This window comes from Coffea eugenioides, chromosome 8, assembly GCF_003713205.1.
Source record: "Coffea eugenioides isolate CCC68of chromosome 8, Ceug_1.0, whole genome shotgun sequence".
Taxonomy (NCBI): domain Eukaryota; kingdom Viridiplantae; phylum Streptophyta; class Magnoliopsida; order Gentianales; family Rubiaceae; genus Coffea; species Coffea eugenioides.
Genome location: NC_040042.1, coordinates 40685427 through 40712073, shown reverse-complemented (window position 1 = coordinate 40712073; position 26647 = coordinate 40685427). Strand labels below are relative to the sequence as shown.

Here is a 26647-nt window from a genome sequence, read left to right as displayed (position 1 = left end):
CTTTCTTAAATTATAATTTTTACGTATTGTTATACACAACCTTGAATGCGATAAATCATTTATTTTTTTATACTTAGTTATCCTGCTTTGCTATCATGCAGTGATAATGGAAAATCAATAAATGCTGATTTGCACGGACAAATCGAAGAGAATGTTCAAACAGAAGAAAAACAAAAACAAGTTTCTGAAGAGTAGAATATTATTTGATACTATTTACTGCACTTTTTATTTATTTTCAGTTTTTGAATGTTATGGTATCGTCGAATGTTATTTTTTCCATTTTTGAATTAATATTTACTGAATTAGATGTTCAAATTTATATTAGAAGAATACTTTATATTACAGTGCGCGTGTAGTAATATACTTAAGAAAGGTTATAATAAAATATACACTAAATTTGTATTTCATATCTATATTTTTATAAAATTGATTAAATAGTTTATTATTTTTCAAAAATTCCCGTTCAACGAACGGGTGCAAAACTAGTTTATTAATAATATTAACTTCCGTTCGATGAAAAAGAGATACGTTCACAATGTCAGGAAAAATTTTTCAGAGGCTCACATGAAATTGGATGGTAGCAAAAATAGTGTTCGATTAACTAAACAAATATCGTCCAAAAATTACAACCACATCATTAATTTCAAACGCCGGTTCTTAAAGTTGAGACCACAAAATCTATCGCGACAGGTAATGTTGGAATTTTAGCTTTTTTAGATTAATTAGTACTGCTTTCTTGGGTCTTAAACCTTTTTTAAGTATTCAAGGGTTCATAGTAATTACCCGTGAAAAATGCAAAGTTCATTAGAAAAAAGACGTAGCTTTTTCTTATTCCCTGTGGCAGAGGAAAATAGACACGGCCCCCCAAACGTACACTTTTTGGCTCTTGTCCTACAAGATTCATGTGAATTTGTTCTTTAACTATTAAATGTTTTTCTTCTCGTGATTTTTTGTGCTCTAATTGGTCCAGGTTTAGTTCAGGGCCAAAGTCCCTCTGAGCAGTCACTTTTTGTTTTTACTAAATATGTCTTTTACTTCCTCCCAACAAATTTAGTGAAAAAATCCAGACCCGAAAAAGAATACAAGGCTGCAATGGACTGTCCCGTGAATGCATTTCATGCACAGAATTCATCTGATCAGAAAAAGGGAAGACGATAGAGAAATGTTCAAGTAACCAAATTTTAACTCATAAAAATGCTTTTTTTTTTTTCCTTTTACTTGTTTGGAAATGATAGTTAATGTTCCATATAACATAATTGTTTTTAATTTGTGGCAACAATTTAATTGGTTAGTTAACAAATCTAAATACAGTTAGACAAGTCCTGCAATTCTGCCACCCAAGTATTTTTTTCTAAGTGCACCTGACCAGACTCCACATTTGTGGACAGGATCGGTTATAGAAAAACTATCCAAACTAGCCCAAAAAACAAAAAACAAAAAACAAAAAAAAAAGAGGGTTAAGAAGGAATTATATTACATGTATCAACAGATCAAGTTTCCAAAGGTTTTTATATTTGGAATAATAGTTTTTGTGATGTGTGACTCCAGAACTTTCATTTTGTCCACTAAACCACTGTCTAGAAGTTTTTAGTTTGAGGAGTTAACATCTGTAATTCAAATTTTTATCTCAAACTTAAAAGCAGCAAGCAAACAAAATGTTGAATTCAAATTTCATGGTAGCTTTTGACTTTCCAAAATGTTGTAAAGGGCAAAAAAAAAAAAAAAAAAAATTGCTTGCCATTTTTCAAATAACCCACAATTATATGTAACTTTTTTTAATGAAAAATCATATGTAATTATATGTGGAAAAATCCACAATTATATTTCCATGTTATCTTATGAAAAATCCTAGTGACTCAACATTTCTCCATCTCTGTTAGTTCAATTAAATGCTGACACACGAGCAATTGCTATCAGCCTACTGGAAAAATGTGGAGTTGAGCATTTACGTATATCGAGCAAATAATCTGGATGGCCACCAAACTTTTGAAATCGTTGAATTTTGATCATGAACTATTAAAAGTCTTGTTTTGACAGCCCAATTGTCTAAAGTTTAGATTTTAAGTCATTCCGTTAGATTTAATCATTAAACATGACGGATCTGAGTGATTGCACGATTTACAAGACAAAAGAAAGGATATGGTTAACAACTAAATCTGACGAAATGACTCAAACTCTAAATTTTACATAATTTAGAGGCCAAAACTAGACTTTTAATAGTTCAGTGGCCAAAACTCAATAATTCCAAAAGTTCAATGGCCATCCAAATAATTTGCTCATGCATATATATATTAATGAGGAGGTTGAGAGCATTGAGCCAAAGCACCTGAATATTTACATCTCATAGAAGTTGCAGAGTCTTGGTATCTTCAAACCTTGAGTCTTACAAATCAGATAGCTAGCAGTGACCATGGCACCTAACAGGGAGCTATATGGTGGAACTCACAACAATAACAGCACCGTTTCACGCAAGCCTCAAATACTCCCAATGGAAAATCTCCATCGAACAATCTCTGATATCTCGTTCGAACTAAGTAAAGAAGCTGCTGCTGCTGATAATGATGCAAAGCTTCCCCCAATTTCTGAGGTTGAGGATGCAGCGTGCGAGTGCTGTGGCATGAGTGAAGAGTGCACCCCAGATTACATCAAAAGAATGCGCGAAAAGTTCTCAGGGAAGCTCATCTGTGGCCTGTGTGCTGAAGCTGTTACTGAAGAGATGGCGAAAAATGGAGGAAAAAGAGAAGCCGCCCTGAATGAGCACATGAATGCATGTGTCAGGTTCAACAGGCTTGGCAGGGCATATCCCGTGCTTTACCAGGCTGAGGCCATGAGAGAAATCTTGAAAAAGAATAGGGCAAAGTCCCTCAGTCCTAGAGACGCGGCTGCCCCAAAGAAAGGTGGGATTGCCAGGAGTTCAAGTTGCATTCCAGCGATTACAAAGGAGATGAACAATCGAGAAATGGTTAATTGATCGTCTATCCAGTGTAGAGAATAAAAGGGTACTTACTAGATTGTTTTAACATGTTGACCAGTTTTAGGAGACAAAAAAAAGTTAGCTACTCTTTCAATTTAGGTAACATCATCTTCTTCCTCTCTCTGTTGCCTGCATCTTTTGCTAGTTTAGTACAAGAGGCAAGCAATCAATCTGTATCCTAATATTTCACCAGACCACAACTCGGAATAAACAAAAAATTTTACACCTTTTGTTTCTTCCCTCTGCTGAGCAACTGCCCGGATGAGGTGCCTCCGCATCCCTCTTAGGATCTCAAGTTTCCAGTCATGTTCAGGGGAACGATTCGTCTGGCCATCGACAGCAGCTTTTGCCCTTCTAATAATTTGTCCAAAAATAAAAGAGTTGTTGCTTCTTAGTGATGTAATTTGTACAAACCTTCACATAGAATAGTTTGCCTTTTGTTGTTATTGTTATATTGAGTGTCTCGTAAGCAATATCCCCCAATCCAACATCAACATTCAGGGAACTCACCATTTCTAATCATCTTGGATCTTCTTATTTTGTTAAGAAATAATAGGTTAATCGCAGCCTGTAGTTCATTTTTGTCAGTAATGACCAAATATGGGAAAACAGTAGTGAATTTCTATTATGTACGAAATTTTGACCGTGAAATAAAAAGTTATAACTTTGAGAAACGGTTAGAAAGCTTAAAAACGGAGCCACTCAACCAGGAATCGCAGAAGCTTTTGCTATCTGCAAACTTAAAACTCAGAGACCGTTTTAGTTGGTTGGATATCCTTTTCTTCCAAGGGTAGATTAAATATACAGAGGGCCAAAACAACACAACTGGAGCAATTTGACTAATTTAGGATATTACAAGCTTAGCCTCAGGGTCAGTCAGTGGTTAGGTACATAACCATTCAGCCTCAGAAAGTATCTAAGAAGTTGAAGACAAAATATATGTGGAAAGCCATAGGAAACAAGACCAACTTCTTCTAAGATTCGCCATCCAGCTTGCCTTGATGGAAGAAAGTTGGGTGACAAAGTGAACAAAGTCAAGTCAACTTGAACTCCTCTATAGTTTGTACAATCTGCAAAGAAGTTGCACACATTCTCACTACCAAAAACCACATAGGCAGTAATGTATTTGTGTCTGAGAACCTACGGGCATATTTGTCTGGGATGAAGTCTATCCCCAGCTGTAGTCTTCCTTTTTGGCTCAAAACAGGATGACATAATAATTTCTTGTAGAATGCTTCCACAGACGAGCAGTGCGAAGAGATCTTTCCAACATATCCTCTTCTTTGGGGCCAAAACAATATAACTGCAGGGACAAATTACACTTAACCACCTTAAATTTGGAGCAATGTATAAATGACCTATGAATCCAATAAGAAGGACTGCAAGCATTCAGTGCCAATCAAAATTTGCTTCCTTTCCTCCAGATTTAACTCAATCTATAGCATAAACATAAGTAACAAGTCATATATCATAAATTTGTCATAAGAGGAAAGACAGAGACAAGTCTGCTACGTCAAACAGGTTAAAATTTAATAGTCACTGAGACATACCTGATAGGTGTTTGGATGAAATTAATCACTATCTTCCCACATCAAGTTCAGAGGCAGGCTTGGCATTTCAGGTAAGTTTCCATTGGGTATGCATTTCAATCCATCCTCTGTTGTCCCAGTACCTTCAGGTCTTTGAGAGCCATGATTAAGATGCAGTAGCTGGAATAAAAACTGATCATGACTAGTGCTCCTGTAGAATAATATGTTGTGACCAAGGACTTTTACTAGCTTCCAACCAAACAAACATAAAAAAATTTTTGGGTCAAATTAAACATTAATATCTCCTCTTTTATCTGATCCATATGTACCTCCAATTTTGTTCAACTTGTTGGATAATATTATTCTACAGTATCACACTAATGCTTTCAATAATATCTGCAGAAAAATGCAACGAGCTGGAAAACAAGCATAAGCCATTTATTCTAAAATTAAACATCACAGTTCAACGCTATACAAAGCTCCAGACCTGCTCTGGCCCCAATTGCCAGGTCGGGATGTTCCCACTGCACTAGAGTCACACTGGCCATTGGAGTTTGTTGATCTGGGATCATGCATACCAGATCTTGTGCTTGAGCCATCAGCATCTTGGCTCACTTCTGGTGCTGGTTCATCCACATCACCCTTTGAAGTGTGTATTGGCTTTACATGAGACATCATCTTAGAAATGAGATTCCGCGTCTCATTAAAACCTTGCACTGTTTGAGAAGCATAGTAATTCATCTCACTACACGCAGAAGTCAACACTCGAAAGCGTGCAACTTGTGTGGCCATGTTTAAGGCTTGAATATCGATGCTGGAGGCTATTTTACTCCTTGCACATTTGGTCCATCTTTTATTAATGCAACATCTAGGAAATTCTCTCAGGTGTTCAGCTTTCATCACAGAGATCATATGGCAACAAGGCACTCCATCTGTGACTAACTTGAAACAGGTGCATGTCAAGCGTTGATTAGATGGATGATAATGAACTTTCCATACCATGTCAGGTTTTGTATATTCAGAAAAGCTATAAACCCAGCAGGCCTCATCATCGAGGTACTCTTTGCTGCTCAAAATTAGCATGGGATCACGCATTATTTGTTCACGAACTTTGAAAAAGATACTTTTCGTGAAGACATCAGCAGCATGCATCTCTAAATCCCTCAAAACAGTGCAAAAAGCAGGATACGTGCTCTCTGACTCAGTGTCTGCTTTTGCCTCTTCTTCACGAAGACAAACAAGAGCCTTATCATAATACCGCACAAATTCATGAAGCTTAAGCCGAACTTTCAGGAACCGGGTGAAATAGGTATTCATTCCATGGCCCAGAATACTATTAAGACCAGCAAAGAAATGCTCTCTTAAGTAAGCCTCTGCCCATTTTGTACGTCTGGAGTAAGTCTCTTCGAACCATGGATGGCCTTGAAGCCCATATTTCTCCAGCAATTCCATCCAAGCCACCTCAAATTGTTCTGGACTCCAATTCTCCTCCATGCATTTCTTGAAATCAGGTCCAAAAGATGAGTCACTAGCATTAGAAACAGCATCTTTATGTAGGTGCCAACGGCATATACGATGCTTAGACATGGGGAACGTTTTCTCAAGTGCTTCTTCTATAGCTTTGCTACCATCTGTAATAACTGAAACAGGTGCCTTGTCATTCATTGCCTCCAAAAATGTTTCCAGGAGCCATACATAGGTCTCAGCTGTTTCATCTCCCAATAATGCACAAGCAAAAACAATTGTCTGATCATGATTATTCAGCCCCGCAAGAATAATAAAGGGTTTTCCATAAGCATTTTTTCTAAATTTTGTATTCAATGCCAAAACATCACCAAAGAAGGCATAATCTGCTCTAGACTTTGAGTCTGCCCAAAATATCCGGCATAATTTATTTTCTTCATCAACATCGTACTTATAGAACAATCCTGGATCATAGTCACTCTTAGCACATAACCAAGCTAAGACACACTGAGTTAAAACACACCGAGTGTCACCATCAGCAATGTCGGAGCTCATTGAAGCACGTTCTCTATCTTTTCTAGTGAACCCAACATCTCCAGCTACTCTACGTGCACGCTTCTTTGGCTGCAGACAGGGTAAAACTCTTGGAGCCATCAATTCATGATTGTGCTCTTTAATAAACCCCGTAACAACATATTTGCCTGATTTAAAATCATGTTTGATCCGAAAGCTTGCTAGACAACCAATTCTGGTTACAGATTTAGGATCACGTTTCCCATCCAAGTTATTTGCCCACCTGTTCTCTGAAAAACCTTCTCTTGAACAAACCCATCTCGTATATCTTATCACATTATTCTTACGTTTCGTATCAACCTTTCGAACAGTAAACCCATTAAGGTTGGCATAAGTCTCATAGAAAATTCCTGCTTCTTCGTCAGAGTCAAATTTCAGGCCAAAAACTTCTTTCTCAGTCAGATCTTCTAAACCTTTATGCAATTCCACCCAACTCACTTCTCGAGTATTATCATTTCTAGTGTCAAGTTCAGCACCACCAGATGTACTTCCATGGTTATTATCGGCGTCTATGTTCACTTCATTATCTTCAACACTTCTCCTATTACCCTCACCAGAATCACTATCACCAATACCATCAACGGACAAGTCAATGCTGACACGCTGACATGCAGACCTAGCAGTTGCATCCATTTAAACCCCTAAATGATGCAAAGAAAATTTACAGTAAGCTAAAAAGACCAAAATAAATACATAAATAAATAAATACACACACAGAGACACCCCAGACACACGCACCACAATAACTGGGGCAACACTTAACTATAATTCCATGGTGGTTTAAAATGATTTTTCCAACTGCGATTTCGCATCCTCCAACAAGAAGGACTAGTGGGAAATGAATGATAAGTCCTGTACTTCGAACTCTTAAGATGTAGAAATTGAGGTCACCATTCCAGAATCTCTACAGAAACGACCATGGCCAAAAGATAAAATGCAGTTTTAATAGGAAAATTTCCAGCAAAAAAAAAGAGAAAGAATGTAGAAAATCAAAACAGAAGAAAGGGTCACATATTAGACTTTAGTTTATTCAAGTAGCTTAAAAAGGAATACTGTCTAATATTGTACTAAATTGCTTAAATTTAGGAACCCACTGGCAGCAAGTTTTCTGCATAAATGTCTGGCCTTTAAACTTTTAAGGGCCCTATTGCACCCAAAAAAAAAACAAACACACACACACACAAAACAACAGCAGCAGCAGCAGCTATAACATACAATATCTCCAATCCTCGAAAACCAAATAAATCCAGTAGTTAAAACTTCAAAGGGTTTTTGTTACTTGTCTCGTAACAATCTGCAAATCCCACTTCCCTCTGTTTACTTCCAACCCCAACGCTTATCAAAAGCAACAAAGAAAGGAAAAAAAAGTGAAAACTCTCGAGTATATATATGGTGAATGCATGAAAACCAAAAAAACTAAGAAAGGAAGCTGAGAAGGTGTACCTTCTTGAAGTCCTGAAATGGCACTAAACGAGTTAATCATTTCATCTCAAAACGAGATACACTGTATTTTAAAGAACCATCATATGGGAGGAGAAAAAGATGTAATTTTGTTGGATAGAGATTGATAATCGATAGAGCCAACGAAAATTCCTGAGGTTTTGTTTGTGATTCTTCTACAGGTTCAGAAAATGGGAAAGGAAGGCCAAGTGAGAGTGCCCCGAGAGTGGTCGGAGGGAGCTGAAACAGAGAACAGAGACGACTAAAACGACGTCACCTCAGCCACCCGGTTGCTGGGCTTGGGAGGTTGAGGCGATATGGGCCCATGGGCCATGCATGTTCTGGACAGGTTCAGAGTTGAGTCCAAGAGGCTAGTTTTTGAGAGATTTTGTAAAATTTCCTAATTTTTATTCAACATATGCTTTCTTGATTTCTATCTTTCTTGTTTAAATTTCTTTATTTATTTATTTATTATTAATTTTTTAAGAAATTTGATTGCTCAGTTCCACCTTACTTACTTACGGGTCAAATAGCTGTCACTAATAAATATTTGTCCTTTCGGCAAAGGTAAATTCTTAAGGAGATTTGTCCAAAATTTCATGTCCAACTTTTACTTTAGCAACTCCAGTATTCCAATCATCATTCTAACCCAATTGCCCTTCCAACAAATAACATCAATGATTCTCCGGAGGCTTTGCCAGCATTAGTAGCATACTTCTAGCAAGATTCATGCCCTTCTAATAAAACCATAAGTTGCATATAAGATTTCTTTCAAACTATCCATCAATACAGCACTCGTATAAGATTTCTTTCAGATTTTCCGTCTTAATTGGATTTGCTTGAGGTGGAGATAAATATCTCTTGGGTTTTTGCTTAGGCTTGAAATGCTTCAGCCCTTTGAAGTTTAAATTTTGGCTCCTGGCCTTTTGGACTAAAAATTTGACTACTAAACTAAAGCCAGTTTTGTTATCCTGATTTGATTATGATTTATGAAGATAGAAAGTTATTGCCAAAAAAAAAAAAAAAAAAAAAGGATCAATACCAGGCATAGCATCACTCAGCCAAAAATTCAAGAACTTCTAGCTGTCTGCAGACTGAAAAAGTCGTAGACCATCCTAGTTCATTACTTTTCTTTCCCTCCCAAAGAGTAGATTAAATATAGAGAATAAAATAACAAGAAGGACTCCGACTAATTTAGGACATTACAAGCGTAGCCTGATTGTTACAGTTAGGAACAGAACCATTTTGCCTATCAAGGCAGGCGAGCACAGAAAGGCACCTGCACATTTAACTACAAAATTTACAGCATACAAGGTTGAAACAAATGTATGTGCAAAAGCCGCAGGAACCAAACCAACCTCTTACAACTTCTGCCTCCCAGCTTGCTTTGATAAGATAAAGTTGGCTGATGAAGAATGACACGCAACCATTACTACCCAAAAATGAATAGGCGTAGTCATTTTGAGGAGGAACATGTTTTTTCGTCTGCTGTGAAGTTTAACCCCAGCTGCAACCTCTTGTTTGTTCGGCCAGTGTGAGAATAAGTGACTGATAAATCGTAAAATTCTTTCGCGAACATTCTATTAACAACAGTTCTTGCACTTTCAATTGATACCCTGCTTTATTACTAAGTCGAAAAAAATAAGTCTAAAGTATTATACCAAACAATCAAGAAAAGCAAGCCAAGAAGAATTGGACCAAACATCTAATTCCAAGTTAGTGGTAATGCAGTCATCATAATGTATCCTACAACAGATCATACATCTATACTCCAAATAAAAACTGGAAATACATTTAACATCTGAACATAAACATGTTATGTGCAAGAGCTCTCTTGATAAAAGGAGCTCCAAAGAATACATCAGACAGATAAAATCCATATACTTTGCAGATTGGTGAGCGAAGGGAATCTTCATCAATAAAATCCAGTCCACAAGTTTACTGAACAGGTTAATAGTTAGGACGAAAATAGCCTTGACTTCTTATAATTAGGGAAAAAGGTCACCATATATTGAAGAATTAATCTTCTATACACTGACAAGTGTGTACACTTTTACCATTGGATGTATGACACATAATCTGAATTTGAATTTGAAAACAAATTTTGCATATGTGTCGTGCATCGAACCGTGACAGGATATACACTGTCAGTGTATATAAGATTTACTCTCTCATACTATATTTTTGTATTAAGTGGCTCCAAAAAATTTATAACGTCTCACTAGCAAATTCCATCAGCAAATTCTTTGCAATGGGCAATAACCAGACATCATATATTTTGTGCAAATCATGATTGGCTGAGTAGAAACATCATACATTGTAACTAAACATTGTCATCTGTCTACGAAGAGTTCTTCCAAACTTATACCCGCTTACAATTTACCCCTCAATCTTTATAATCACTATTTTACTCCTTAGTACCGAAATTCATAGGCAAACTCAAGATACTGTCACCAATCAGGAAGCAAGATCGGCAATATACCAGCAGTGGTAAATTACACTTAACTACCTTAAATTTGGAGCCATGCATAATGAGGCCTGTGCAACCAATAGTTCTGTTGAAGTAGGACAGAAAATATTTACCTGCCAATCAAAATTCGCTGTATTTCTTCCATATCTTAACTCATTGTGTACCATGCATATAAGTATTAGGGATCTTGAAACATAACTTTCCAGCAGGAGGAAAGAAGGTTACACTTTAAAAGTCAAAGGGACCTACCTAATAGGTGTTTGGATGAATCTAATCGTCATCTTCCCACATCAAGTTCATGGGCAGGCTTGGCATTTCAGAAAAGTTCCCATTTTGCACGTGTCCCTCACCATCATCCATTGTACCAGTACCTTCAGATGTTTGGCAGCCATGATTTAGATGCGCAGCTGGGATGTAGTCTGATCATGACTGGTGCACATTTAGAAGAATATGTCATTACTAAGGATTTTTACAAGCTTCAAACCAAAGAAGCCTAAATAATTTCTCCTCTATCTGATTTATTGGTCTCATTGAAAACAAAAAAGTATGACCCCACGTGCAGGATTACAGGAGAAAGATTTATTATGGCAGATTGATCCCTCATTTTCCAGGACAATAACTCAGTTAGATGGGCTGCGCAACACGAAAAGAAAAGTAAAGTGGATCTACAGCTTCTTTGCATTTGCATGCAGTGTCCCAAACTTGAAGATGAGCCTACTAGCATACTGAACTCATAGCTGAAAAGACAAACTAACTCATCAGTCCTTCAGGACAACATGACCCATGTGTTGTTCCTATTTTTATGGTTAGTTGGATGCCACTAACACTTCAAATAATCTCTGAAGAAAAATGAAAAATTTGAAAAAGAAAAAAAAAAGCATAAAAAGCTAAGAACTCCATCCATTGTAACATGGCAGTTCAATGCCATATAAGTTTCCATTACCTGTGCAGGCTGCAGTCATCAGGTCGGGGTCTTTCCACCTCACTAGCATCACACTGCCCATTGGGATCATGCATACCAGACCTTGAGGTCGAGCCATCAGCATCCTCGCTGACTTCTGGTGATGGTTCATCGACTTCACCCTTTGAATTGTATATCTGCTTCACATCAGATGTGAACTTAGAAATGAGATTACGTGCCTTATTAAAACCTTGAAGTGTTTGAGAAGCATAGTAATTCATCTCACTGCACGTAGAATTCAAAATTCGAAATCGTGCAACTTCTGTGGCCATATTTAGGGCTTGAATATCAATCCCAGAGTCAATTTCACTCCTTGCACGTTTCATCCATCTTTTGTTGATGCAACATCTAGGAAATTCTCTTAGCTGCTCAGCTTTAATAACAGAAATCATATGGCAGCAAGGCAATCCATCTTTGATTAACTTAAAGCAGGAGCATGTCAAGCTTTGATTAGTTGGATGATAGCGAACTTTCCATATCATGTCAGGCTTCATATATTCAGAAAATCTGTAAACCCAACAGGCCTCATCTTTGAGGTACTCTTTATTGCTCAAGATTAGCATGGCATCACCCATTATTTGTTCACGAACTTTTAGAAAGATACTTTTTGTGAAGACATCAGCAGCATGCCTCTCTAAATCCCTCAAAATTGTACAAAAAGCAGGACATGTGCTCTCTGACTCAGAGTCTGCTTTTGCCTCGTCTTCACGAAGATGAACAAGAGCATTGTCAAAGTACCTCACAAATTCATGAAGCTTGAGCTGAACTTGCAGGAACCGGGTGAAATATGTATTCATTCCATGGCCCTGAATACTACTCAGACCAGCAAAGAAATGCTCTCGCAAGTATGCCTCTGCCCATTTTGTACGCCTGGAGTAGATCTCTTCGAACCATGGATGGCCTTGAAGTCCATATTTCTTCATTAATTTGATCCAAGCCACCTCAAATTCATCTGGATTCAAATTTTCCTCCATACACTTCTTGAAGTCCGGTCCAAAAGATGAGTCACCAGCAATAGCAACAGCATCCTTATACAGGTGCCAATGGCATATACGATGCTGAGATGTGGGGAATATTTTCTCAATTGCTTCTTCTATAGCTTTGTCACCATCTGTAATAACTGAAACAGGTGCCTTGTGATTCATGGCATCCAAAAATGTTTCCAGGAGCCATACATAGGTCTCAGCTGTTTCATCTCCCAATAGTGCACAACCAAATACAGTTGTTTGGCAATGATTATTTAGACCCGCAAGAATAATAAAGGGTTTTCCATAAGCATTCTTTCTAAATTTAGTGTTCAATGCCAAAACATCACCAAAGAAGGCATAATCTGCTCTAGACTTTGAATCTGCCCAAAATATACTGAATAATTGCTTTTCATCATCAACATCATACTTATAAAACAACCCTGGATCATAGTCATTCTTTGCACATAAGTAAGCTAAGACACTGTGAGTTAAGACACGGTTGTCAACATCATGAATGTCGGAGGTAGCCTGCACATGTTCTATATCTTTCTTAGTGAACCCAAGTTCTACAGTTACTGTACGTGCACGCTTTTGCGGCTGCAGATAGGGGACAGCTATTGGAGCTGCCAGCTCATGATTGTGCTCTTTAACAAAACCTGAAACAACATATTTGCCTGATTTTTTCTCATGTTTGACCCGAAAGCTAGCAAGACAACCAACTCTGCTTCCTGGTTTAGGAACTTGCCTCCTGTCCCAGATATTTATCCTGTTCTCTGGAAAACCCTCTCTTGAACAAACCCATCCCCTGTATATTACAACGTTATCCTTGTCACGTTTTGTATATGTCTTTCGGACAGTAAACCCAACAAGTTTGGAGTAAGTCTCATAGAACATTCCTGCTTCTTCATCGCAGTCAAATTTCAGTTTAAAAACTTCTTTCTCAGTCAGCTCATCTAAACCTTTATCCAATTCCACCCAACTGACCTCACGAGTATCATTTTCAGTGTGAGGTTCAGCACCACCAGATTTACTTCCATTGATATTTTCGGCATCTATGTTAATTTCATTGTCTTCAACATTTCTCCTATTATCGTCACTGGAATCACCAACACCATTACCATTATCAGACAAGTCTACGTTGGCATGCTCACATGCAGACCTAGCTGCTGCATCCATTGAAACCCCTAAATGGTGCAAAGAATATATATAAAATAGGATTACTACCAGAAAAAAAAAAACAATTCATACACACACAGAAACACATACACCACAATAACTTGAACACTACTTACTATGATTACATGGTGGCTAAAAATTATTTTCCCAACTATGATTTCTCATCTTCCAACCAGAAGGACTTCTGGAACTGAATTGGAAGTTGTGTAGTTCAAATTCTCCAGGTGCAGAAACTGAGGTCACCGTTCCAAAACCCCCTACAGGAAAAGGTCATCACCAAAGATAAAGTTCAGCTCAATGGGCAATTTTCCGCCAAAAAGAAAGTTTAGAAAATCAAAACTGCAGAAAGGGGCACATACTAAACTATCGTTCATTCAGGTAGCATAGAAAGAGTAGCTGGAAACTAATAAATTCCTCCATTGCATGAACTAACCGGCAGCAAATTTTCCGCTTAAAACTTTGTTCTTTAGCACTTTTAAGCGTCCTAATGCACACAAAAGCCAAAAACAAAAAGGAAAAAAAGAAGAAATGGGACAAAATTAAGTAAAATAAAGCAAGAAAGAAATGAATCTCAAGTGTGTATATGAATGAACGCACGTAAAACAATAAAATTAAAGAAGCAAGCGGAGAAGTAGCACCACATGGAGGAGGAGAAGGTGTACCTTCTTGAAGTCTTGAAATGGAACTGAGTTATTTGATCTAAAACTAGATACTGAATTTTAAAGGAGTAAAGGGAGAAAAGAATGAAATTTGGAGAATAATGTTTAATATTTGAAAGAGCCCACAAATATTCTTGAGGTTTCGGTTGTGATTCTTCTTCAGGTTCAAAGATGGCAAAGGAATGACAAGTGAGTGTGATCACTGATCAGAGAAGAGGGAAGATCAAAACGACGTCACCTCTGAAAAGCGGTTACTGGGCTTGGGCTGGTGAGGTGAGATGGGCTCATGGGCCATGGATTTAAAGGAAGGAGGGTCACTTGTCCCCTGCAGCTTGTAAATTTTTCCTAATTTCCTTTTAATATATGTTTTCTTTAAAAAAAAAAAAAAGGAAATTGATGTAAATGTTCAGTTCTTGCTCTTATGTAAATGCTTAGTTCCATTTCCAGCACTTTCATTAACCAGTATTTCTCTTGGGCAAATTTTTGACTGAACTTGTCCATAACCTCACACCCTCCCCCCCCCAACCCCTCCTTTTTAACCGATCATCCCCTGAGATTCTAGATTTGAATCTTGAACTAATAGTAGGGAAAACTCTAAAAACCTTCTCCTAATTACTAGACTAACCCCAATAGTTTCAATCAAATACTTCCCCTAATCGCTAGATTAACCCGAATAGGTTTAATCAGACCCTGCAAGAAATCAAGTATGAAAGTCATTTTCTTTTCTTATGCTAAAAAACAAGAACAATATATGGTATTCTGATTTCCAGATCAATGTCACAGTCATCACGTTTTATGCACTTGAATGGCCATAAATCCCACAAATAGAGACGTAGAGTTATTGCCCAAGAATTTTTTTTTTCTTTTTTTTCTTGTTTGGTTTCCCTGGGTGCCTAGCCACAAAACATATAATACATCAATTCATTGGTGAAGTGAATCGAATCATATTTCAGGAAATTTCTTGGCCAAGACCTAGAAAAAGCCTGGATTCAATCCAACGAATAATGCCCGATTATCCAACGAGTTATTTGGTGAATTTTGTCAAAGTTACCTGTACTGAGATTCATGAGGTCGCAATTCAAGTTACCCTTTCTCCATATATTTTTTTTTAAGAGCAGAGGAGGGATGGGAATTAAGAAGCAAGGAGAGGGAGGGTTTGAACTACTCAATTGGATTTGCTTCTAGTGGAATCAGTATTTGGGCAATCAAATGCATTATCCCCTTTATTTAATCCTTCTTTTTTTTTTTTTAAAGCAATTGAAAAAGAGATCAACAGTTAAGAAGTGGTCAATTGCTCATCCATCAACAAGAGGGAATAAAAGGTATTTAAGTAGAATCAGTTGACTAGTTTAGGAGATCAGCTACACTTTAATTCAGATAGTCTTTTGCCTCCATCCTCAGTACAAGAGCCAAGCAACTGATCTCCATTCTGACATGCCAATATGCCACAGGACAAGTTGAGCAGTACCCTTCAATTCTTCATACAGGGTTCTCATTTTTTTTTTTCACTTATTCGAAACTATAATGTACAATCCTCTTGGATCAGCTTATTAAATTGCTTAAATAATTGCAGCCTGTAGTTAGTTCATCCCAGTAGTTAAACAGTTTCAACTAGTACAGCGAATTCCTATAATACAAGGAAATTCAATAATAAAGATAAAAAAGTTATACTTAACAAACCTGAAAATAATCAAGAGGGTTAAAAAAAGAGCTATAGCAGGCATTGCACCAGTCATAGATCATTTTAATTTGGTTGCTTTTCTTTTTCTTCCAAGAGATAATAAAGATAGAGAATAAAATTAACACAGGTTGCATTTTGACTAATTTAGCACAATACAAGCGTAGCTGCGATTGTTACAGTTAGAACATAACCATTTTCGCCTGACAGAGCACCTAAGGAAAAAAGGGAACCTGCATGTCATGTCGAACTACAAATTTACAGCATAGCAGAGACGAAATATGTGCAAAGCTGCGGGAACCAAAAGCAACTTCTTCCAACTTCTGCCTTCCTTCCTTTGATGGAAGAAAGGAGGCTGACAGGGTGGATAAAGTCGAATCCAGTTCAACTCCTCTAATACTTGTACAACCTGAAATTGAGTAACAGAAAACCATCACTAACCAAACAAAAAAAAAAAAAGAAGAAGAAATGCAGCAGCAATCTGTTTGCTTCTGAGAATGTACATGCCTATTCATCTGGTGTGTAGTCTAGCCCCCGGCTTAAACCTCTTGGTCATTGGCTGGAAAAAGATTTAGTGACTAATAACTTTTAGAATGCTACCCCAAACATTTCACTTACACTAGTTCTTGCATTTTAAACTGACACCATACTTTGTTACAAAGTCGAACAATCAGCCTAAAGTGTTACAACCCACAATCAAGAAAAGCAAGCCAAAATCCATTCCACATAATATCTAATTCCCAAGTTAGTGGCAATCCAGTCAATGCATAATTTATTTTTCAATATATCATACATCCATGATGTCTGAAGAGATTTTTCCAACATATCCTCTTGTTTTGAGCCAAAGCTAAAAATCAATTTTGCAAGAACCTAATCTGTTTGGAAGTACTGAGTCACTATTCCAACTTGAATTTGTATTTTACAGTTAATTTTTTTATTTTTTATTTTTTAACAGTCAATTTTAGTAGTATATATTTTTTTCAAAATCTACAGTAAACATACTGTGTCTCAGACTAAAGTTACAAAAACAATGGTAATATTCTGTGAAGCTTCAATATTTTATTATGGACCGATCCACAACTGTAGTTCAACACAGTGATGCAAAAAAAAACATTTTTGCTTGTTACATATGGCACTGTAGAGCAGGTGATCTTTAACATATGAAAGTTTTTGTTTTTTAAATTTTGTAGTTTGGTCAAATATGGGAAATGGTAGAATTTCTGCATGAGGGTAGAGAAGATACTTACAAAATGAAAGAAGAAGAGATCTTCCGAATTTTGAAGAAAATGACTTTTAAACACACACACACACATGCGCAAAAGAGAGAGAAATAAATAAAAAATATCTACTTAAGAACATTTTACTGGGAACAGGAACAGATTAAGAGAATGAACAAGATTAAAGAATGCTGAAATTTGTTATGAGGGCTGGAGCTTCCTTTCTGACAAAGCACAGCTGGGGAATCATAAATGTGTCTCCTAAACATGCAATCTTATTCACATTTCCAACAACATAAGTTGAGAAAAATAAGAAATCCTCGGTCCTAAAACATAAGTATGTCATAGAAGTACAAGAGCTACACTTTAATGAAAAGGAGCTCCAAAGAATGCATCAGAAAAATTAAGTCAAATACAATTTGCAGATTGGTGGAGTTAGTTCCCTGGGCAAAATTGGGAAGCCTTATAAACACAATCAGTCTACAAAATTTTTGAATGCGACAATAGTGAGGCCCCAAATAATTTTCACTTCTTATAATGAGTTGAAAAAATCATCGTAGGTTCAAAGTGAACAGTAACATATCTAGTCTGAGGGGTATTATTAGATTAAGAGCTGTCAAACTTATATTGGAGTATTACCTTGCTCCAAAGACTTAAAAATGTCCCACTAGCAAAATCCATCAATAAATTCTTTGCTATGGCCAATAACCAGAAATTAATAGTCTAAACATACCATGATTGGGTGAATAGAACATCATAGAGTGAATCTAAACATTGACATCTGTCTATGGAGGGCTGTTACAGTTGATCCTCCCGAACTTATACCCACTATTAATTTACCCCTCAATATTTCTAACCAACATTTAGCTCCTTTGTCCCGAAATTCATAGTCACTCTCTAGATACTGTGACCAATCAGCAATATACCTGCAGGGATAAATACAATTAACTACCTTAAATTTGAAGCCACGCATAACATGACCTATTTACCAATAGTTCTATTGAAGTAGGACTCTGTATATTTACCCTTCAATCAAAATTCACTTTCTCTCCACAGTATGTTAACTCGTTCAATCTACTGATACGAGTAAAAGGGGTCTTACAATATAACTTTCTGAGACAGGGACAAATCTGCTATGTCAAAAATGTAGAACTTAAAAGGGGATAAGACCTACCAGATAGGCGTTCGGATGAATCTAATCATTGTCTTCCCAAATCAAGTTTATGGGCTGGCTTGGCGCTCCAGAAAATTCTCCATTCTGTGTGCGTCCCTCACCATCATCTGTTGTACCAGTACCTTCAGATGTTTGTAAGCCATGATTTAGACGCAGCTGCTGGGATGTAGTCTGATCATGACTGGTGCAACAATAGAACAATAGTTTTGTTACTAAGGATTTTTACTAGCTTCAGATAAGACAAACATCAATAATTTCTCTTCGATCTGATTTATGGGTCTCAAATAAAAAAAAAAGCGTGATTACAGATGCAGGATTACAGCAGAAAGAATTATTGTGGCAGTTTGAAGCACAATTTCCAGGTAAATAACTCAGTAAGATGACCTAAAAAAATCAATAAGATGGGCAGTGCAACATGAAAAGAGATGCAATCAAACGCCGCATTCCATACTTAAACATGGGCATACAAGCATGCTGAACTCAAACCTGAAAACACTATCTAACTCTTTAGTCCTTGCAAAAACATCTGAAAGCAACATGTACCCTGGGCAGTTCCTGTTTTCTTACAGTTTGTTGAACATTATTTGACAGTATGACACTCACACTTTCAATAATGTCTGCAGGAAAATGGAAAAAGTTGGAGAAATAACATACATGCTAAGAACTCCATCCACTGGAAAAATCAAACATGGCAGTTCAAAGCTTATTACGTTCCCATTACCTGCGCTGGCTGCAATCGTCAGGTTGAGGTGTTTCCACTGCAGTAGCGTCACATTGCCCACTGGAGTTTGTTGATTTGGGATCATGCATACCAGACCTTGTGGTTGAGCCATCAGCATCCAGGCTGACTTCTGGTGCTGTTTCGTCCACTTCACCCTTTGAATTGTAAATATGCTTCACACGAGACGTGATCTTAGAAATGAGACTCCGTGTTTCATTAAAACCTTGAATTGTCTGAGAAGCATAATAATTCATCTCACTACAGGTAGAATTTAAAATTCGAAAACGTGCAACTTGAGTGGCCATATTTAAGGCTTGAATATCGATCCCAGAATCTATTTCACTCCTTGCACATTTGGTCCACCTTTTGTGAATGCAACATCTAGGAAATTCTCTCAGATGTTCAGCTTTCATCACAGAAACCATATGACAGCAAGGCACTCCATCTGTGACTAACTTGAAACAGGAACATTTCAAGCTTTGATTGCTTGGATCATATCGAACCTTCCATATCGCGTCAGGTTTCATATATTCAGAAAATTTATAAAGCCAACAGGCATCATCTTTGAGGTACTCTTTTCCACTCAAAATTAGCATGGCATCGCCCATTATCTGTTCACGAACTTTGAGAAACATACTTCTTGTGAAGACATCAGCAGCATGCCTCTCTAAATCCCTCAAAATTGTACAAAAAGCAGGATACGCGCTTTCTGACTCAGAATCTGCTTTTGCCTCATCTTCACGAAGACAAACAAGAGCCTTGTCATAGTGCCTCACAAATTCATGAAGCTTGTGCCAAACTTGCAGGAACCGGGTGAAATATGTGTTCATTCCATGGCCTCGAATACTGGTCAGACCAGCAAAGAAATGCTCCCGTAAGTAAGCCTCTGCCCATTTTGTACGCCTGGAGTAAGTCTCTTCAAACCATGGATGGCCTTGAAGTCCATATTTCTCCACCAATTTGATCCAAGCCACCTCAAATTCTTCTGGATTCCAATTTTCCTCCATACACTTCTTGAACTCAGGCCCAAAAGATGATGAGTCACCAGCACTAGAAACAGCATCCTTAAATAGGTGCCAGCGACATATACGATGCTGAGATGTGGGGAATGTTTTCTGAATTGCTTCTTCTATAGCTTTGTCACCATCTGTAATAACTGAGACAGGTGCTTTGTGATTCGTGGCTTCCAAGAATGTTTCAAGGAGCCATACATAGGTCTCAGCTGTCTTGCCTCCCAATAGTGCACAACCAAATACGGTTGTCTGATCATGATTATTTAGACCCGCAAGAATAATAAAAGGTTTTTCGTAAGCATTCTTTCTAAATTTAGTGTTCAAAACCAAAACATCACCAAAGAAGGCATAATCTGCTCTAGACTTTGAATCTGCCCAAAATATACTACACAATTGATTTTCTTCATCAAGATCGTACTTATAAAACAACCCTGGATCATAGTCGTTCTTAGCACTCAAGTAAGCTAAGACACTGTGAGTTAAGACACACCTACTGTCGCCATCACGAATGTCAGAGCTAGCCCACTCACGCTCTATATCTTTCTTAGTAAACCCAACATCTACAGCTACTCTACGTGCACGCTTTTGTGGCTGCAGAAAGGGGACAACTATAGGAGGTGCCAACTCATGATTGTGCTCTTTAATAAAACTTGTAACAACATATTTGCCTGATTTCTTATCATATTTGACCCGAAAGTGAGCAAGACAGCCAATTCTGCTTACAGGTTTAGGATCTCGTTTCCTGTCCCACATATTTATCCTGTTCTCCCGAAAACCTTCTCTTGAACAAACCCATCCCCTATATCTTACCTTATTATTCTCATCACGTCTTGTATGCACCTTTCGAACATTAAACCCAACAAGCTTGGCATAAGTCTCATAAAACAGTCCTGCCTCTTCATCACAGTCAAATTTCAGGTGAAACACGTCATTTTCAGTCAGCTCATGCAAGCCTTTATCCAAATCCACCCAACTCACGTCACGAGCATCATCAGTTCTGGTGTCCGGTTCAGCACCAGCAGTTTTACTTCTATTATTATTTTCGGTGTCTATGTTCATCCCATTTTCTTTACCACTTCTCCTATTACCCTCACCAGAATCACTATCACCACTACCAGTATCGCATACGTCTACTGCAACATGCCCACATGCACATTTAGCCATTAAATCCATTTTAACACCTAAATGATGCAAAGAATATTTTAAGTAAAACAAACCAATACAAGAAAACATATATACTGGACTACAGGGAAATGCATTAGAATTCTTGTATGCAAATCCTCTAATAGCATAAATTAAGACGACCATGCTATAACCTCTACAGAAATGGTGAAGACCCAAAGCTAAAATTCAGGCCAATAGGAAAATGCCTGCCAAAAAATATTTTACAGAATCAAAACTGCAAACAGTGTCACACTATAAGACTAGAGTTTATTCAAGTAGCATAATAGGAATAATTATAATTGACTAGAACTAAATTCACTGGCAACAAATTTTCTGCATAAAAATTTGATCTTCGCATTTTTAAAGGCCATATTGCACAAAAAGAAAAATAAACACACTCACTCACTCACTCACACAGACACCCCAAACATAAAGAAATATCAGTTATAACATGCAATATCTCCAAAATCGAAGAAAAAATGAAGAAAGAAGGCTGAAATAGTATCATATGGAGGAGAAGGTGTACCTTTCTTGAAGTCTTGAAATGGCACTAAATCATTTCAGCTGAACGAGATACTGTACATCAAAAAAAACCAAAGGGGGGAGGAAAACATGAAATTTAATGGATAAAGTCTAATAATTGAAAGAACCCACAAAAATTTTTGAGGTTTCTGTGAATCTTTATTGAGGTTTTGGAAATGGCAAAGGAAGGAGAGAAGTGAAGTGTCTGAGGAGAGGGATCGGAGGAAGCTGGAATCAGCCGATAGAGAGCGCAGTGAAGACCAAAACGACGTCATATCTGCAACCCAACGTTGGGCTCCGTCAGGTGAGTTTATATGGGCTCATGGGCCATGGACGCTCTGGACGGATTCAGATTAAGCGATTGTCCAGTTAATGTTTGCAGCTTGTGAGGGGTCTACTTCTCAATTTCACATATTATTTCCAGTCTGATGCCATTGTCGACTTTGCAAATTACGATTAATCACATTTTATTAGAAATTCAGATAAATTCATCAAACACATAACCAGTATCGGAAGAGGTTACTTTACAAGCATCCCACATTTCCCTTTTTTTTTTTTTTTTTTTTTTCCTTAGTTGGAGTTGCTTGTATTGAAATTTAAAGTTAGGCCTCATACAAATATGAGAAAAATTATAACGCCTATTTTGGCTTCTGATTGGGTCGAAGTTTTGCTCGTAACCCTTTTTTATCAGTATTTTCATATCCGTAATAGTGCGAAAGCTGAAAAGAAGGACAAGTTCCAAGTTGTTCAAGAATAAAGGCGTGGAGTAAGATTTAATTGATTTCAAGAGAACAGCCCTATATGATTTTAAAGTTTTAATAGGGACAAAAAATTTTTGATCAAAATTGAGTAGCTTTAATAGGGACAAAAAAACTTTTGATCAAAATTGGGTAGCTAATCATGTTCACCTTTTTGAGTTAGTATGTTGCCTAGACATCCACGACTACAGAAGAAGTGAGTGTCTACTACGTTTTTGGTCGAGTGAAACCTTCTCTCAATCAAGAAGATTAACCCCAAGGAAAGAAAGAGTCTATACACTAACATTGAACCTTAATCAAGAATTAGTACTTGATCTAATAAAACTGAGACTAGAACAATAACTTTCGCCACTCAAAGTTGAGAAGTACACAAGAACATAAAAATGGTAGCTTAATTATCACAATGAATTGATAGTTAAGTGGTTGTGTAATTGTTACACAGCAATTAAGTGGTGTGAACTTAATTTCACTGCTGATGACTTTTTTCTAGAGCTGGCAATTTGTCCCAAGTCCCGATGGGCTACCCATGCCCAAAGGAACTTTGGGCGAGATGGGTATTATAATTTGGTATTGGGTTTAAGTTGGGACACATCCCAACTATACCCATTAATGAATGGGAAAGGATGGGAAATACTTGGGTACCCATTGGGCTCAAATGGCAAGGGCTCCGTTTGGATTAGCTGTTTTTGGTAGGTGTTTTTGAAATATTTTATTGTAGCAGTGTATATGAAAAATTTTTACTATAAAATTTTTTTGAAATATTTGATATATTAATATGGATGGGATGTTTCTTGAGTTATTGTATATTACTGTAACATTGTATTTGAAAAACTTATTTTTTGAAAAAAAAGTCAATCCAAACGGAATCTTAGATTCAAAAATTATCTTTAACAATTTTTATAGTCATACCAGCGAATATAATCTAGTAGTCTTCCTAGTCATTATCCACAAGAATTTCCAGCATTTCAGTTAGTTTAGACATGTCATCCTTGGACAATGATAAGGATAAATATTCAACATCCTAAGGACCTTGGCCATCTTGATATATGTTGGAATATGGATGTATATCTATCTTTTCCTTTATTTGTTAATCCAATTTTTGATGGGAATCTTGAGTATAAAGCACTTGCATGTTTATTTAATAAAACTAAAAGAAATTTAATAAATCAAAAATATTAAAATTATATAAAAATAAAAAATGAATTAAAGGAAAAAAAATATGTAGAAAATGGATTTGGGTATTGGGTGGGATCAATCTAAACCCATCCCAAAATGATCCCGCCCAAGTTAGTCCCAAAACACATATGGGTAAGGTTGGGCCCAAACCCATATGACTCGGTTCCATCTCAAACCCAAGCAAATCCCGCCCATCCCGCCCATTTTGCCACCTCTACTTTTTTCCAATCCATTAACACAAAAAGGTATATTTTAATGAAAAAATTTAGTAGCTGATAAGGGAAAAACCAATTAATTTCTTCTAGTGATATCTTCGCATTTTTAACGCCTTTGTGATGAATTAAGACGGATTTATACATAAATCTGTTGGACCGAATTCTGAAATGAAATATGTTGGTAACGTTTTACACTTTTCTGAATAATACATATTCCAAAATATATTGACTAAAACAAATATCTTTGAACAGTATATGAAATAGACAGAAGAATCCAATGAATAGTTCTTATCCAACAAGACTATGTTCAACTGTATCATCTGCATTTGCCTTTTGAGGGAATTGGTTCTGCTTGCAGCCTTAAAAATACTGTAACTAAGAAGATCTACGAGTAGTCACATGAGATATATGCCTACCTATGTATGCAAATACTAATAGGTTTCCCAACATGGATTACTTCTTAGATAGGTGATAGCAAGATTCACTTGTGAATCCTCACGAGCCGTATCCAACTTTCTCAACACTTGATATTATTATATTTATGCTCAAGAACTAGGAATACCAATGTCTGTGTTATCTATCTGTTGCAATTTGCAAAATGCAAACGGGAACATAGCTGTGCATGCATGCATTTTGCGCATTGATTGCATAGCAAGAAAGCAACCTTAATCTGTATTCTGAGTTACAACCTTCAAACAGGTAAAGGTCTTAATCAGCATCAAAAGATAGTTTCATGATTTATTAAAGCAATTCCAACTTGTCTTGCTTTTTTTTTTTGGTTGATTTTATCACTTTGCAGCTGTCACGTACTTTCATTAATTAAACCCTGGTTTTCTCCTATAAATAGCCACGGAGATGCATAAAGAGCTGTCTCATTATATTTGCTGGTTTCTAAGTATTATCCTTCTAAGTATTATTCTTCAAATGAAGCTCATCTCGTTTCAAGAAGAAATGAGTCAAATGACAACTAAAGCAGCTTATGCAGAAGCAACCCTCTTGCCTGTCATGGTATGTAAGTCCTCATTTGTAACATATATACGTACTAAAGCTCAATGGCCCTTCCTCTGCATTGAGGAACAAACAAAACTGCATGCATGGCTCTATAATTTACAGTATATATTCAAATGTACAAGAAGTTTAATTTCCAATATCTTTTTGTTCACTTTTTTTTTTAAATTTTTGTGTGTAAATTTTCAATTCAAGTATACATGAAGATTTATCTTTTGATGATGATTCAACTTTTTTGCCTCTTTTTGAACAGAATGGGCAGGTCCTTCGGAAGGTGGTGTCCGATGTTTCAAGTGAAATAGATAAACTAGGAAAGGACTTGGCAACCATTGCCAAGATTGATGAGGTGATGAAAGAAGAATGCAACTGCTGTGGTCTCCAAGAAGAAAGCACCCAAGAATACGTCCTACAAATTAAAGATTCTTACTCGGGTAAATTTGTTTGTGGGCTTTGCTCGGAAGCTGTAAAGGAAAGGTTAAAGGGAAAACAACTAGCCATTGAAGAAGCTGTTGGCAATCACAGAAGTTTCTGTCAAGAGTTCAACTCTACCACCAGATTGAACCCTAAACTCTCCTTCACCTGTACTATGAGGGAAATAGCAAAGTGGAGCCACGAGAATAGGAACACTAGTCCATGTTTGACAAAGATTTCTAGGAGTTCTAGTTGTGTTCCTAGGCTTGTCTGAATATTAACGTTCACATTACTTTCTCATATTTTGTAAAGAGTAAATCTTATATACACTGATGGTGTATACATTATCATGATTGGATGAATGACACATGAACAAAAATTCAAATTTTACACATGAGTCATATATCTAACGGTGATAGTGTATACACTGACAGCATGTATAAGATTTACTCTTTAAATTAGTCAAGGAGTTACAGTTTCAGAGATACAAATTGTAGCATGAATTAATAGATACTCCTTCCGTCCTATAAAAACAAGCTCACTTTTCTTTTGTATTTACCCCAATTTATAAGCCTATTTTTTTTTAAAGAGTAGTTAATTTGTTATTTTACTAACATACCCATATGTAATATGCATAGTTATTAGCAATTTTTGAATATAATAGTTGTCTTCTAATGGCTCTAAATTGAAAAGTTTGATAGTTTAGCAATTTTGTTTTTGTGATTCATTTTAGTCAAATATATAACATTAATTAGATTAACTCTTGTATTGAAAAACTAAAATACTCTAAGTTCCAAGGACAAAATAATTATAATAGGATTAATCTTTCCTACACTTGCAGTGTATACACTGTCAGTCTTGAATGACTGACAACTATGCAAAATTTGAATTTAAAATCCAACTTTTGCTCATGTGTCATGAATCTAACGGTGATCACTATATACAAAATTTATCCTTAATAATACGTGCCTCTTACTTTGAATGAATGATCTAATATTAATAAGGAATATTTGAGAAAAGTATGAACAAAAAGTAACTATTGTAACTGTATTAATGAAATTTCTTAATCTATATGAAAAAAAGAAATAGAACTATCTTTATGGATGGAAAGAGTTGCAAGTATATGTTACAAGAAGGTAAGGATGAGCGTGCAGCCTTTATATATCCTAGTTGACAAGTGAAGCCCTCCTGGCTATAGTTTAATGCAACTTGACGTCATGTGATGAATATCCATACTGGAAAGGAGGTTTAACTAGGGAGTAATAATGAGTGACAACTGACAAATGTAAAAGATTCTTCTCTTAACCTAGTTCCACACGTGCCTCATCAAGGAACAAGGATGGTCAACTGAATATAGCAAGTTAACTTATACTTCA

The 26647-nt window shown here is 36.7% G+C and overlaps 5 protein-coding genes across 14 annotated transcripts; 2 read left to right on the top strand and 3 right to left on the bottom strand.

The window, feature by feature from the left end:
* Positions 1 to 2332: 2332 nt before the first annotated feature.
* Positions 2333 to 3368, top strand: LOC113781169. The gene has a single exon (XM_027327041.1). The coding sequence runs from the start codon at positions 2411 to 2413 to the stop codon at positions 2969 to 2971; it is 561 nt and encodes a 186-aa protein (XP_027182842.1). The 5' UTR covers positions 2333 to 2410; the 3' UTR covers positions 2972 to 3368.
* A 408-nt stretch (positions 3369 to 3776) lies between these two features.
* Positions 3777 to 8195, bottom strand: LOC113781336 (protein FAR1-RELATED SEQUENCE 5-like). 4 transcript variants are annotated; one of them, XR_003469586.1, is made up of 5 exons: positions 7984 to 8195; positions 4991 to 7181; positions 4525 to 4714; positions 4119 to 4410; positions 3777 to 4044 (listed from the first exon to the last, which is right to left on the bottom strand). XR_003469586.1 is itself a non-coding variant. In XM_027327252.1 (5 exons), the coding sequence occupies exons 3-4, from the start codon at positions 7171 to 7173 to the stop codon at positions 4546 to 4548; spliced, it is 2352 nt and encodes a 783-aa protein (XP_027183053.1). In that variant the 5' UTR covers positions 7174 to 7181; positions 7304 to 7444; positions 7984 to 8195; the 3' UTR covers positions 3777 to 4410; positions 4525 to 4545. The 4 variants fall into 4 exon arrangements, 3 of the variants coding, with proteins under 3 accessions (XP_027183053.1, XP_027183052.1, XP_027183054.1); XM_027327252.1 differs by adding an exon at positions 7304 to 7444 and having other exon boundaries at positions 3777 to 4410; XM_027327251.1 differs by having other exon boundaries at positions 3777 to 4410.
* Positions 8196 to 9123: 928 nt separating this feature from the next.
* LOC113779167 (protein FAR1-RELATED SEQUENCE 5-like) lies at positions 9124 to 14378 on the bottom strand. 4 transcript variants are annotated; one of them, XR_003469446.1, is made up of 5 exons: positions 14218 to 14378; positions 13672 to 13812; positions 11394 to 13563; positions 10700 to 10879; positions 9124 to 9599 (listed from the first exon to the last, which is right to left on the bottom strand). XR_003469446.1 is itself a non-coding variant. In XM_027324655.1 (4 exons), the coding sequence occupies exons 3-4, from the start codon at positions 13553 to 13555 to the stop codon at positions 10846 to 10848; spliced, it is 2196 nt and encodes a 731-aa protein (XP_027180456.1). In that variant the 5' UTR covers positions 13556 to 13563; positions 13672 to 13812; positions 14218 to 14378; the 3' UTR covers positions 9124 to 10845. The 4 variants fall into 4 exon arrangements, 2 of the variants coding, with proteins under 2 accessions (XP_027180456.1, XP_027180457.1); XR_003469445.1 differs by having other exon boundaries at positions 9124 to 9596; XM_027324655.1 differs by having other exon boundaries at positions 9124 to 10879.
* A 1575-nt stretch (positions 14379 to 15953) lies between these two features.
* LOC113781286 (protein FAR1-RELATED SEQUENCE 5-like) lies at positions 15954 to 21960 on the bottom strand. Of its 4 annotated transcripts, none has more exons than XM_027327193.1 (4): positions 21708 to 21960; positions 19005 to 21198; positions 18284 to 18464; positions 15954 to 16301 (listed from the first exon to the last, which is right to left on the bottom strand). In XM_027327193.1, the coding sequence occupies exons 2-3, from the start codon at positions 21188 to 21190 to the stop codon at positions 18305 to 18307; spliced, it is 2346 nt and encodes a 781-aa protein (XP_027182994.1). In that variant the 5' UTR covers positions 21191 to 21198; positions 21708 to 21960; the 3' UTR covers positions 15954 to 16301; positions 18284 to 18304. The 4 variants fall into 4 exon arrangements, with proteins under 4 accessions (XP_027182994.1, XP_027182998.1, XP_027182995.1 ...); XM_027327197.1 differs by having other exon boundaries at positions 19005 to 21150; positions 21708 to 21959; XM_027327194.1 differs by lacking the exon at positions 15954 to 16301 and adding an exon at positions 16402 to 16451.
* A 2843-nt stretch (positions 21961 to 24803) lies between these two features.
* LOC113780771 lies at positions 24804 to 25545 on the top strand. Its single transcript, XM_027326543.1, has 2 exons — positions 24804 to 24860; positions 25114 to 25545. Exons 1-2 carry the CDS (start codon positions 24804 to 24806, stop codon positions 25543 to 25545), a joined length of 489 nt encoding a protein of 162 aa, XP_027182344.1.
* The last annotated feature ends 1102 nt before the right edge of the window (positions 25546 to 26647 follow it).